Source organism: Apteryx rowi, unplaced genomic scaffold (assembly GCF_003343035.1).
Source record: "Apteryx rowi isolate R43461 unplaced genomic scaffold, aptRow1 scaffold_180, whole genome shotgun sequence".
Classification (NCBI taxonomy): domain Eukaryota; kingdom Metazoa; phylum Chordata; class Aves; order Apterygiformes; family Apterygidae; genus Apteryx; species Apteryx rowi.
In genome coordinates, this window is record NW_020448086.1 from 1,357,158 (window position 1) to 1,372,443 (window position 15,286).

Sequence of the window (15,286 nt, forward strand, 5' to 3'; positions counted from 1 at the left end):
TAAGCACTATCAAGTAAATATTAGTAATATTAGCACTATATTTATAATCATATTTTTATTATGTCTGCAAGAGATCACTACTCCTCCCTCCCAAAGTAAGAACACGCCAGGTAAGAACTACATTATGCTTTGATATAACGTTTAATTTGCGAAGTGCAATTGAAAGTGCAGAGAAGGAGCCTAATGACAATGTCACCTTACTGTACAAGCTGTACCAGGGATATTAGTATTATATGGAGGGCATAGTACAAGCTCTTTCCTTATCCTCATATATTTTATTAATTTCTTTCAAGCTCAGATACAGCGGGGTTACTTGAAATACCGTGTAGATATAGCATAATATGGTCAGGAATGTTAGAATGCATTCATATTTCATTGACACTACTTCTAATCACAGCTAAGCACTTGCATTCCAGAAAACAGAGTCAGACAATGTCTTTGACATACACAGATTCTTCTCTGTCTTTCCTTTCAGTACATTTTATCTAGCCTAAGGAAGTTGACTGCTTATCTACATAATGCATTTTCATCTTCTGCTCCTGTAAGACTAGGCTTTTCTTAGCTTGACTATAAATGAATACATGTAATTTTTTATTGGGTACTAATTTGAATCTGGTCACTGACTATCAAAACTCTTTTCTTTTGAGTTACTAAATTCATTTAAGCTAATCTGGTCCAATTTTCTCATATATCACACATTTTACACAAGAATATATAAAATACTATCTGTAGAATATAGCTATCAATACATACACACTAGACACTGCTGCATCCAATATTATTCTGAAAAAAGAAAAATTTTACTTCCTAATCAGAACAAGTAAATCAAAAAAAAGAAATAATATTTCCAAAATCAGATCCATATTACAAAACAGAATCTGATAACCATGAAAACCTAGTGAGGCCTAGGTGAGAATAACCTTATTATGAGTAATCACCTCAGGAGCAAAAAAGATGCACTTTTTTGACCCAGATTATCTGAAATGAAAAGTCCATGCCTTACTGAATTGGCATTTCTGATCCTGATTCTCAATTAGACTAAAGGTTTCTTCAGTCTTACTGGTAGCATACTGCGGACACAGATTCTATCTACAGCTACTGAAAAGCTGCTAGATTGGGAGAAAAAACCTGAATGTAAATTCAGTGCTGCACACTCTCTGGTTGCACACATCGCAGACACTTCATTGGTCACCTCCCACACTAGCACGGCACACACTGGCAAACACGCAGCATATTTACAACAACAAATAAGCTTTGTTTGTAAACATTATCATTGCTGTGTTTAAATACTGCTTTAACATAGTAGGTTAGTGGCTTCCTTGTAGAATACTAGGGAAAGACACTCCTGACAGCAGCTGAGATAAAATGAATGTGAAAGTCAACTATATTCCAAGATAAACATATATATAAATATATATGATCTCAATAAGAAAAGTCTTCATTTTCACACTTACCTAGTTACCACTGAAAAACCAGATTACTGCATATAATTAATCATTGGCAATGCCCAAGGTATTTTTAAAACACAACCTTGGATATTAATGACTACTTTAAACAACATGCCCATCTTTTTTGCTGAGCTGAGTCATAGACGTGTAGCTGTCTATCTGATTGGGAGTGTGTTCACTGAAATGCAGACATCTCCTGAAACATCACAGGCACATATGTGATCATATGACATGCAAGCAAACCTTATTATGTGATTCTCGGAACATCACAGTTCCATGGCACGACCAAATTTACAGATAGCAGACACAGTATGTATACAACAGTCTTATCATGTAATAGACACATTTTCAGGCACAGGAAAAGGAAGGGGCCGAACGGTCCTGGAAAAGACAGTGGCAAAGAGGGAGCGGATTGCATGCTGGACAAACTGTTTATCTGGTTACAGTGAGGTGGGCATAGGTTGGGCACCTCTTTCCAAACACTAAATTAATGATAGGAATGATATCAGCTGAATACACCAACTGCAGCTGAGAGCTTACTGTCCAAGGTTGCATCTAGACAAAACTGAAAGAATGGAAGTTGGCTGGAAAAAGCAATTAGGAGATACAGTGTAAACAATGCTGAAGTCTTCTGCAGCCTGATGCCCAGCATTTTCTTTAGCCAGGTCTGCAGCCAACAGATCTCTTCAGTCTCTCAGCTGCAGCATTACAGAACAAAGTAGCTCAGCTTTTTATCATTTATACATTGTCAGGAGCCATCTGCCACTTCTTTCAGATATGGGCCATAACAACTTCCATCCACGTTTGGCACTTTAAGATTTGATGTTGTTGTATGTAGTATACACAGGGCACCAGACCTCAAAATATCTGGGGAACAGCAGACAGTACAGAATGTGGCAGCCTACTTGGTCAGCAAAGTACCTCACCACCAACAGAAGACTGACCATTGCCACAGGAGACTGTGCTGGTTTCTGTACCACATCCCATAACTGAGATTAGAAGGAACTATGGAAATGTATTTTCTGTGAAGACTCATTGCTGAGGAATTCTCAGTTAATTTTCAGCACTAGCCAGAAAAAAATCTTATTCAAATGACCTCTACTTAGGACACACAACAAGGTTATTTCTTCTTCCAGAGGCATCTGGAGAAAGATGTTGAGGATGAAAGTTTGGAATAGCGGGCTGTGAAAGGGGAAGGGACCTTGTCAGTCGCTTGGTTTAGGTGCAGTTGGTTCTCCTGAGCTGCACTACTCCATGGCAAAGTTTGTCTTTGAGGCACTTTTCTATACATCAAAAAATTTAAAAATCTTCATTTTTTTCTAAAAAAACCTAAAGGTTAAATTGAGGCCAAAATAACTGTCTAAAATAACAGTGAATAAACAGGAAACCCAGAAGCAGAAATCATGATTTCCAGCCCATCGTTTGTATTACCAGCGCATGCCGCATGCTCCTCCCTCATACAATACACATTGTAACACATTTTATGGTATATATTGTGTTATTTAGGATCTGCTGCTGAAGCTGCTCCATACATGGAGCTCCCTTTGAAGCTGTGAGAACTCTAAAGTCAGTGCTATTGAAACACTACGCCTCTACTCGCTATGTGCAATACTATGGTAATTAGAAGGATCATACTTTTCAGTGTTCTGATGTATTCAATTCTGTGGTTACCTGTTCCAATTGTTAACGAATATATGGAAACGCTGTAAATCACTGGGTCTTAGTACAGTTCTGGGTTATGCTAGTTTCTTCAGGCACTTTACCAAGTAATGGATCACCTATGTGGGGCAATCTGTTCAGAAATTACTCAGATCCACACTTCACCTTTCCTTTAAGACTCCAAACTCAAAAGAATCCCAACACTGGACAGCAGTGGTCATGAAAGAAGCTTTAACAGGGTTAAAGATCTTATTGTTTTAGTCCATCTTCCAGGCAGCTAACACTAACAGCTTTCTTGTCTTGGCCCGATTAATGCAGAGCCTATGTAACTCTTAAAGAAGGATCTTGGAACAGAAACCACGTAACAGAAGTTATCAATATTTAAATTCTGAATTTGAAAAATGTTTCATTTTGATAATACTAAAAAATTCAAATACAATAAAAAATTCCGGATATTACATACAATATCTCAGTTAATGTAAAAGTTAAAATAAAAAACATGTCCATGAAACATATTATTTAAAATGATATTGCATAGTCTTACAAGCATTTTTGTCAAAAATTTTCCAACTAGCTTTGTTAAAAACGGTCAGCTGTACATGAAAATATTTTGATGTACAGATTGACTTGATGGGACTTCTAAAAACATTCTTAGGATTAAAGTATTCAATACATGTTAACTAATATTCATAGCACACTGTACATAATACCCTGAATTTACTGATGGAAAATGAACTATAAGGACACCTACCTTCAAGCAGAGCAGTATTGCATTTGACTTCACACGTTCAAAAAATTAGGCATGCATTTGGATACATTCTTGAAACAGGAATACAGGCAGACCAAAGTCAGTTATAGAAAAACCTGTGTATATAAAGCTACAACTGGATTCCAGGTAAAGAATTAGCAAAAAATTTTCTGTGGGGCCACAGAGAGCCTGATCTAGACCCTACTAAAGTCAAAGCAAGATTCCCCATGAATTCAGTGGTAAAGATTCAGGTACAAAATGTCACTGAAAGCACAGGGAATAGAATGAGGTAAAGTTTTCTCTGACTTCAGTATGACTATCCGTCTTCTCATAGTGGTAAGATTTCAAGCTAGACAAAATAAAAAGTGTCCCAAAAAGGCTGTTACATTCCAACGGAAGAGTTGTCTTTTAAAAGTCTTAACTTAGGATGAAACATGGCTACAGAACTTTATGAAAGTACCAGGCCTCCCACTTTTAAAATTTAGGCATTAATGGTGTTGACTACTCATTTTTATTTAATCAAGTCTCAAAGGTTTCTCAACTGAACGTTTATTCCTGTGTTTCTCAGCACTTCCATATAGTAATTTAACAAAAATAGCACAAAATCAGGTATTTTTGTGATACTTCAAAACATTACTCTGATTTGTATGTGTATTCCTACACTTAATGAAACAAATACCCTTTCATACAAATACCCACAAATACATATTCTGTCTTTGACATATGCTGTGACCCCCTGTTCAGGCAGTTCAGTTGCGAGCTCTCATAAATCAAGCTAAGTCAGGTCAGAATAAGTTAAATTATAACATAGAGTTAAATAGTAAGAAGGAAGATTATGCTGGAGTAGAAAAGTACTGACCTTTGCATTTTGTTGTAGGGTGAAGAAGAAAAGAAAATCACAGAATCACAGAATCGCTGAGGTTGGAAGGGACCTCTGGAGATCATCTAGTCCAACCCCCCTGCTCAAGCAGGGTCACCTAGAGCACATTGCACAGGATTGCATCCAGGCGCGTTCTGAATATCTCCAGAGAAGGAGACTCCACCACCTCTCTGGGCAACCTGTTCCAGTGCTCTGTCACCCTCACGACTGTGTAAATGGACTGTGTAAAACAAAACTACAAAAAACAAACTACAAAATCAGAGAAGAACAGCACCCTTGGAATATGAAATACAGGCACAGAAACAAATAGACAAAATCCAGCACATACTCAAATGTTGGTTTTCCACCAACCACATCATCTCTTAGATACAACTAACCCATAACTTGATTATTTTGAAATCCTGGGAAATATAAGCACCTTCTTTGTAAGGAACACACCCACAAAACATTAGGGATGTTCAGGTTATCACATTTATCTGCTCTACAAACTCACCGGCACATTTAAAAATAACTAATGGCTCTTCCAGGATTTGATGAGTTGCTGAATACCTCCTATGATGTACTGAGCATCTTTGACCCACTTTGACCTTATAGCATGCAGAGCCTGATGAAACTGGCTAGTAAACTATTTGTTAAAACAACTAGTGTTCACTAAATATTTCTCTATTTAAAGTTTGTGCTGCACCGTGAGAGCTCACATGCTACTAGTTATTAAAAATGTAATATCTTCTATATAATACATCTGCTTTCTCAATATCAACACATTTTAAATTTATTTAGTATACAATGAAGTGTTAAGATTAATTATTGTTCACTAGTGTGAGATAATGTTCATTAAAGAACTGAGAAGTTATGTTAGAAGCATGAAAACTGAAAAGCTATCTCCTCTCTCTGAAAAGAAGAAAAATTATTCTCAAAATTTGTTCTGTAGGAATGGCCTATTATGAATCACATCAGTAAAACCATCAAGATCTGTTCTTAAATGTATCCACTTGCACTTTTTTTTTTTGAGTTCAATTTCCAAGCACTTGGAGACAAAAGCTACACCATTTTGCCCATTTTCAATACAACTTAATCTGCAAAGACACATATTAAAAACAATGGACTTTTGCTTGGGCAACATCCTTTACCGAACATAAGCATGATAATTCTAACTTGACCATTCTCAGCTGTTGTGGCCTTTGTGGTTACTACCACATGCAATTCCAGAGATTCACTATCACTCTTCATTTATATGGAGTTAATCTCAACAGCAAATACTTGTTACGTCTTAACTTTGATTTGATAGATGATTCTGATGAGCTCCATTTTAAGGGCTATTTTAAGGCATGCTCTAGATCCTACTACTAGCAAATCTTGTGAGCATCTGTGTACTATATTTGCCCCATGACACAAAACCATAGGATGTAAAGACCAAGAAACACTGAACTGTAAAATGCTAAACTGAAAAACCAAATAAAATGTAATCAAACACCCTACCACTCAAAATCAGTTAAGCTACATTTAGTTTACTTTACTGATGTCCCATGTCTGCAACCCAATAAAGTTCACAATTTTTACGTTGCACAGCTGTGGTTTAAAACCTCTCTTTGCACACAACACGCTGGCAGCAAAGCAAAAACAATTTTTATATGCTTCTAACATATGGGCCAGTTAGACATAGGGAAGCCTCTWTGTTCTGAGAGAAAATATTTAGCTTCCATTACTTGACCCAAATTCTTACAAAATGTAAATTCTGATTCATCATTAAGTAGAGAGATTATAATTACAATGGCTTGTTTCTGATTCATTTGATTTAGAGTGCACACAGTTATCTCTTAGAAAATACATAACACAAAAGTACAATTATAAAATGATTTTATTGTAGGATACATTAGTAAAATCTAAGGTGTATTAGAGCCTTTTGCTCTATTGTGATCTGTGGAATTAAAAGAAAAAAATCTGTTAAGTCCAAATGGAAGCATACTTTATTTCAGTGAATAAGTATGACGTACACAAAGCCAAGAGACCTTTTCTGCCAATACTTATCACTAGAAAAAGTGCATGTGGTCAGTAAGAGTGCACAGTAACTAACATGACAGGTAAAATAATGGTTCCGCTAAAAACAATGGCAAAACACCTACAGATTTCAATTGGTCACGATTTCACTGTATGCCCAGTAGTATCTGTTTGCAGGACTTAATGAAAGAAAATCCATTTGCTTCCCTCTGTTTCTGACTCTCCATGAGGTACCATTTGCTATCAAAGTTACAGAAAAATTAATATTGAAATAGTACTCATTACATTGGGAAATTGCAAAGGATCAGTGAAAAATAATTTAAATGATTCTGCAAAAGGCCCTAGTTATTGTGTTCTTTAGCATCTGTAAAGAAATCCTGAAACATTTCTTCTTCATATTCTTTCTCAGCACATGGTTGGTTGGGTTTTTTTTGTTTGTTTTTTTAGGAGACATACATTGTTCATAATTTTCTTTTTCTCTGAGGGCTGTAAGTAGGGCTGGGGACCCAAAGATGCTAGGTTAGCACAAAGAAAACAGATTAAAAATGGATGGGAAACAATCTTTAGGTAGGCTGATTATAATTAATTTGCATTTGAAAAAAATCTATTTTCCTCATACTTTGGACAAAAAATTCCCTTCTTAAAACATCACCACCCTAATTCTCCAATGAAGGCTGCGAAAACTTCCACCTCTGTTCTCATTAATAGATTATGCTCAAATATCAAGGCAACATGGACAAGTTATTAGCAATGGGATATCATATCATTCTGCAATGGGTGATATACTGATACCATACCGTTCTGAATACGTGAGCAATACCAACTGGTACCAAATTTATTAGACATGACATTGCTCAGCTCTGTATTGTCCTATGCAGCCAAGTCCAGCACAAGCCCAGCTCCCACAGATCCTCGGAGTTAGGGCAGCAATGTTTGCACAGCCTCCCTGCTCTGGTGGCAGGAGGCTGGAGGAGTCTCTCTTTCCTCCCTCTGAGTGGCAACTCTCCCTGCTCTCTGCAGCGAGGATCTAGGGCTGAGCAGAGCAGCTGTGACATAAGCTCTAAGGGTCTGTGAGTTTTAGAAAGGGAAAGAGTTTGCAGAGATTGTGTTGCTAGAGTAGATGAGCATGTTGTGCTGCAGCTTTTCCCAGAAGGTGAAATCCCTCTGGCACACCTCCCTTTTTCCCCAGCAGGATCCAGTCAGCAGGGGAGCATAAGGTAAAAGAGAGGAAAAGAGGAAGAAAGAGATACAGTCTCAAAAAAGGCCCACTGTTCCTTTGCCTGAGAGGTCTAATGGTCCCACTATTGAATGGCGACACTGCAAAAATTCTTGAGTATCAGGACAGTGAGTCAAATAGTCTAGCTCCTCACTGATACCACTAGTGAATGCAGCAAGACTTTCCTTTACAAAAATCTTTTCAGTTAAGACCACTTCTTTTACAAGGGGACTCTGTTTTCTAGATCACATGATTCCTTTGTCTCTGATGCATTAGCTGTGACAGTGATGTACCAAAACTACAGAGACAAACAGGAATGCATTATATCTGATGGGAATGTGTATATTCAGCTAGAGTGGTGGCAGTTTGGGCTTTTTTTTTTTTAATATACCCTATTTCTCTCTTTTATTTGGAGCAAATTCTGTTTTAATTTCAGAATATACAGAATTCTCATCACGAGAAGCTGTGTCTGTAGAACAAGTGACAAGTATGGAAGCAATTGGGAGAATCAGTAGGTTAAACCAGAATATGTTCATTCAGTTTTGAGGTTAAAGGTCCCTAGAAAGTGCAAACAGATTTTGAAATGTGCTGAATGTGCCTAAGCTTCCACTGAAAGAAGACACACAATGCTTTACACCCTACAAAATTAGTCCCAGAATGTTTGGTTTCAGTTCTGGTGTCTTGTATCAGTAATTGTGCACTCTTTTAACCATAAACTACTATTATAGATGTGCATTTAATGTCCTGCTGATAATTTCTGGTCCTTTAAACTACACAGTCTGCTACTCTGAAATAGAAGCATTTGTTAAAAGGGATGAGTACATTTGATAAATTACAGGATTAATATGATCTTAAATTAGTAAAAGAATTTAGTCTTTTTAATATTTATTTTCTTGCTGCTGCTCAGTTTTTGACAGTGGAAGACTATGTTATGACACGTATAAATATACTTCAAACGGAGGATCTTCTCAGGGTGGGAAAGCCATCTTTTTGTTCTTACTGATATTTAAGAAATGCATTTTCAGTAATTGTCAAACCCATGTTACTACTTTCAAATTCACTCTTGCTTCTGGGATAGCACCACCTAGTGACTATTACACGTATTGGAGAAAGCTGCTTGGCAAAAGACATGTATGCTACGAATTCCAGAGCTAGTGGTAAGCAGATGTGAGAATGTGCTGTCACTCATCTTCAAACAAAACACCAGAGATACTGGCAGAAGGCTCATTTAGAGTCAGGATTACCTGGAGAGATGCAATATGGCTTCCATGTAAATTATTAACTTTTGCATCCATCAGTAATCCACAAAAAGGTGAAGAAAACTGTATCAAGATTATGAATCTTAACCTGTATTTTTCCTGGCTTGCTGTAGGAATGATGCTCGTGTTGAATGAGGGGAAAAGTTCTAAGAGGCAAGGAGAGAGTGTGATGGAACATTTACACAATCACTATTATTTTGTTTACACAAGCGCCTTTCTACAAAGTTAAGAGAATAACATAATCTTTCTTCACTAAGCAGAGATGAAGCAACATTGCCAGCTATACCTTCTGTTCTCAGCCAAATCTTTCATTTATCTTGCAAGCTGCCAAAAGTAAACCTGGCAACAATCTGATTTTAGAACACAGAGGCCCCAACACAGGATGTGGGTGCCAATTATACTAGACAGCTGGAAAAGACAGAGCAAAAACATGAAGATTAAAAAAAAAAAATAGAAACTACATATGGGTTTTATGCCTTTCTTACACATCATGCACAGGAGTATATGCATAATAAGTTTTAACAGGATGTCCTGTACTGACTTGACAGAAAATATTGCCGTGGGTATTTCAGGAAGAGGTAAATGTTTTATAATGGGAGGCAGAACCCATCCAATCCATATAAATAGGAAACAAGTAAGGAATTTAAGATCCAAGGAAAAGTGGAAACAGACCAATACCGCAACAAGAAATATCTTCTTACTGAATCTTTTTATGTATCTCAGACAAAACACTCAGTTCACTGCTGCTGCCATCAAAAATATCTCTAAAAAAAACAAAATTGGATGAGTTTACATGGTTCGGTTGCCTTGTTTATTACCAGAATAAAAAATAGCAATAAATTAAAAGCGTAATCTTTATAATTATTGGGACTGATAACTGGGACAGAGCACCTGGTCTGCTTCATCTTGACAAAAGCTTCAAGGTATAAAATCACTGGTAGAGAGGCGTGTGGAGACAGCCTTGGACGTTTGACCAGATGTAAGCTTTCTTTTTCCCTCTGCCTGATCCATCCAGCATGACTAAAGAATCTCTTTTACCAGTCTAACAAGGACTCAGATGACAGAAGTAGACGCAAAGATTCTTTGTTCCCCTCTTGGGCACAAAACAATCCTATTCCAGCTTAAACTATACCCTCCTCCCCACCTATGCTAGTCATAGCTGAAATGAGAAGCAAATTCCTCATTGGCTCCTCACCTTTCAGCGACCCTCCTAAAGCATAATTCGGAGGAAGGCAATCCAGTCTTCTAATTACAGGAAAAGAACAGAGACAGTATAACAGGAATCTATCCTATGCAGAACATAAACAGAGATAGCTTGCTATCAGTTACATATGTGCAAAAATGGCTCAAACATCTGGCGTTCTCGAGATGTTCTTTTTCTACGTAGGAGGGGTTGAGGGTAAAGCCAGGGACTGTGACTGGGCTACTGAGCATCCAGAAATCCTAGACAGAGGCACTGCATAGGCACAGAGTCAAATCTACAGCATGTATACAGTAGGTCTACACAGCACTACCCAGTGCATGGACACATTTTTCTRTCCAGGATATTTTGGATAGAAATACGACGACCTCTTTTGCAAAGCCACTAGCAGCAATGATTACTCAGCAGAATTCAGCCCAAGGTATGTGTAACAGTTTGAATGACTGACTGTATCACTTTGAAAGATATCCTTCATACCCATTTCAACATTGTCAGTATAACACAGATTAACATATGCATTTCCTGGTTAGTATAAGACTGAGACATTAAGCAGCGACCATGTTACATTTTTCTATTTAAAATCAATAGTACTATCTTTTCATTGCAGAACTCCATCCACTAACAACTCTATAGCCACAACATAATTACTGAAAGTCTCTTCGCTCACAGAAATAAATGTCATATCAGACCAAAAGAACTTTGCAATCTAATACAATCCATTCTGTTTGGATTATTCCTTTTTATTACATGTTTTTCTTATCCATTACAAAAAAGAAACTTTGAAAACATATAAAGTATTGACAGACATTTTCTACATGTACATTTGTTGGCTTCTTGGCATGTATATTGTGGAACTATCACTTGCACAGGTTATTGGTACTCTGGCAGCTATTCATGGAGTAATCAAACTTCATCTTACTGTTTTAGCCATGGATGTAACCTAAGTCAACATCAACAAGCTTTAACTCAACTGAAGTAATTAATTTGAACAGATTAGTATGTTGTGTTTATAATTTGTAAGAAACTTTTTCATGTATTGCACTGATGCATCTGAACAGATAGGTATTACCTCCAAACTAACTTTATCTAAATAAGATGTACATGATTTATGAACTCTAAGACGCACGACAAAAGAATCTATCAACTGAGAACTGATCTCAGCAAAGGACTGACAAACGGCAAAGGACCAAGCAACTCCCATATTTTCATCCTTCTCTGACAATGAGCTCTGGCCTTGCACATCAGATAACCTCCCTTTCTCTGGAGCGGAGGAAGGAATCTTGCCTCCTGGGTCTACTGGATTAAGAGTTTAAGGGGACGAGATAGCTGAAGAGGCTGCAGTGTTAGCAAAGCTGTGCAAAAAAATACCTGTTTTGGTTAACGGGCTAGAGAACAACTGCTGAAGAAGTTTGTTCTCTGATGTTCGCAACACCACCACTATGTCAGCAGGAAGAGTGTCTCTGTTCTTCTCAAGGAATGCACAGGCATCATATAGTACCTAGTGTGGGAAACAAAATCAAACACAACGTCAGAAAGGGTTATCCAAAACCTACCATTTTCTTTAAAGCAGGAATAGTCAAGACAACTAAGTGGACCTGTTAGTTTGGCTCTGACAAGCCAGAGAATTATCCGCAAAGGAGTTCAAATTGTACAGCAGTATCTTCAGAATGCAAAATGGCTATAAACAGCATCTATATTCATAGCATGTCACTGCACATTGGTTTGGTTCAAATGGCTCTAAGCTGAGTCATGTTGTATTATGCTGTGTCACATCAAACTGTGGTGGGCATGATGCAATACAGAGACCACACTAAAGCTTAAGTTGACAGTTTACATAAGTACAAAATGGTTCTCAGATAGTCATCATCTATTTACTGTCTGCAGCAAATTTGGGATCTGCAACTAGACCTGTTGGAGAAACAGAAGCAAGTTTTATATCTAGGACCCATCAAGGTGCATTAAAATGATTTCTCACTGCTTCCAAAATTATAGTAGGGAAACAAAACATTTCTCTAGGGATTCCCTCTTCCTCTCTGGTAGGGCACGTCACATTTGATTCTTTATTCTCTGAAGTTTCAGTAGGCAAAACAGCTTTTTTAATTATTATCATATTTATTAGAAATTAATGTCTGGTTCTTTGTAGTCATACAAGAATCTGTTAATTTTGCTTAACCTTTTATTTTTTTAAAACCACAGTAATTTTTATATAGGTTTTACTAACACTAGCAATATTCCTCTCTAGCCTAATTCCACTAGTATGAATTTTACACAGAAACTGAATGCTGTCCTGCAATGGAGAACCAGTCAGCAGTGTTTTTATTACTTGGCCATTTGCGTAGCAAAGAACTTACTTAACCTGTGTGAAATTTTACAGTTATTCTAACAAGCCAGAAAGCTGGACTAAATTTACTAGAACATATCTTAAAATTCTGGAGTCTTAAAATGAGCCAGAGTTGAAACTTTATTGATAAATACATAAAATGGCTACCTCATTTTAATTTTGTTTATAAACAGAGATTTGGACCTGAAATCACAAGCAAAACTCATGTTATGTGAAACAACTAGACCCTAATTCCCCATACAAAATAATACGTGAACCACTGAGAACAAAAGATGTTGTGTGCTACAGAATATGGGAAATCATCTGTGCTAGCAGAAAATTGTTCCCATCTTTCCAATGCTCTCTATAGGAGCTTAAGTACTATTGGAGATACTATTTTACATTGCATTTTTGCACTGTAACCTGATTTCTTTTACAGACACATATGTGTGCGTGCATGTGTGCGTGCACGCTCCCCCCCCCCCCATGGTATTTAGGTAAAGTTAATGGTCAATTATGCTACAATTTTGTAACCTCTTCTGGCTGCAGTGAGTTGCTGCTTTAAAAAAACATTGTATTAGTGGTGTTTCTGGTGTCAAATTTCTTTCAGGATAAAAGGAGTTTACTTTTTTACACAATTTATGGAAGAGCTGTAAGAACAGGTTCTAAAATGGACTACTTTGCACAGAAAATTTTATCACAGATTCTAGGTTTCCATAAACCTTATAATTTTTTCTATTCAAATGTGGAAAAAAATCTTAAAGAAGTGACTGTGGATAGAATGACCATACCAATGTTACTTGAATTAAATAAAAATCATATGACCTTACCTTTCCAGCATAGTGCTGAATACCAAATGACAATTCTACTCCTTTTGGTCTCCAAAAGTATTTGCATCGTAAATTATCTTCAAATTTATCTAGACATTTGAGAAGTGACATTGATAAAAGTGAATTACAGTGATTAAGTAAAATCTGCCTCCTAATAAGAGACAGTTTATAGTAATTCTGGCTTCTTGAACAGCATACTCGGACATTATCAAATTGCCCAGTAACAGCTGTCTGCCAGTTTCTCTGTCCTTTTTTCCAAGCTGCCTTTCAGAATGGAACAGCCCATTCTAAAATAGCCCAGCAAGACTGTCTTCCAAATCCCACTTTTTTCAGAGTTTTATGCATGGAAAATTATCAAATAATAGGAGCCAATGAGAAGGTGTGGGAACTTCTTTTACTTTCCTATGAATGTGCTTATATATATTTAGCTGTTTTTTTTTTTTCCAACTATGTAGATTCAAAGCTGTGCACATATCTGGCCTGTCTAAACGACAGTTATTTCTATTTTCCCCATCCTCCTTTCCCCATTCATTTAGCCTTGCACATCATGTTTTAAGTATATGTTAACATCTTCAGGTTTAGACCATCTCTAATTTGCCTTTGGACTTCTACAGAAAAAAACGCCTTCTATCCAAAGGGCTTTCTGTTTCCTGCGACACACCTCTAGAGAGCTGACAGAAAAAGAAACACCGCTTGTTAAGAAAAAGGTCTTTTACACCCTGTGATATTTTGCATGTAAGATTTTGTAATGAAATTAGGGCTGATACTGTGAAAACTGCTATTTTATTTCTTTATCTGAACAACCAACTAGAGGCCTGAGGCAGGAATCAGTTGATAAAATTCTCTCTCATGTTGTATAGGTCAGATGAGATTATCAAAATGGTCTTTTCTAATGTTAGAATCCATTAGTTTTTTGTCTTAGTATTTTCTTTCTATTGATGTTTAATCAAACTTTAGTATTCTTGTATTTAAAGCAAAGAGAATTAGGTTTGAATTTTTTATTTTTAATTAATGCTTGTCTGGCACATCTGGAGTGGGCAAAATATCCCAGTTTGCCGTCATCTTGAGGGGTCCTGGTGTTCTCAAGACATCTGTAATAAGACTGATCAGCACTGCAGCATGGAGAGTGCCTCTGTGAAAGCAGAAGTTTAATATTCAGTACTAGCTGATTTATAGGACCCGCAGGCAGGCACACAGCTTTAGTACACAAATGAGGATTGGAATGAAATCATAGCATTCATTTTATCTTTGACCTAAATTCAAGTTTCAACTCAACCCCGCAGAAGTGAAAAATTTTGTATATATATATCATATGATTTAACAGGCAACTCTTATTCCCTGCTGCACATTCCATTGAAGGAACTGGAATTATCTGTTATATATCACAGGGAAAAAATGTATCTCTAGTAAATAAAAACAGGACAACAGTTTAAAGGATGGCATGTGCTGCATGTTTTAAAGTTGGCACCAAGATTTTTTATACGTAAAATATGCATGAAGGAAGGGAAATATTCCACCAGATGGCACACCAGAAATAACACACACTTTCTATTTATGATGAGATAATCTGGAGTGAAGCAGTATTTTCTAATTGGATAAACATGGGCCTAGGAGCCTGGGAGATCTAAATTTTACTCTCAACACTGATGCTAACTCACAGGGTGGTCCTGGACACAAGGTTCTTCTATGTTTCAGCCTTCTCTTTAGCAAGTGGGGATAAAAAACAC

The 15,286-nt window shown here is 37.0% G+C and overlaps 1 protein-coding gene across 1 annotated transcript in view; it reads right to left on the reverse strand.

Moving 5' to 3' along the window:
- Positions 1–15,286, reverse strand: part of MYO3B (myosin IIIB) — a 199,090-nt gene that overhangs the window by 89,757 nt on the left and 94,047 nt on the right. The window contains 2 exon segments of the mRNA XM_026061451.1: positions 11,778–11,907; positions 13,560–13,648. Of these exon segments, the coding sequence (XP_025917236.1) occupies positions 11,778–11,907; positions 13,560–13,648 (219 nt within the window).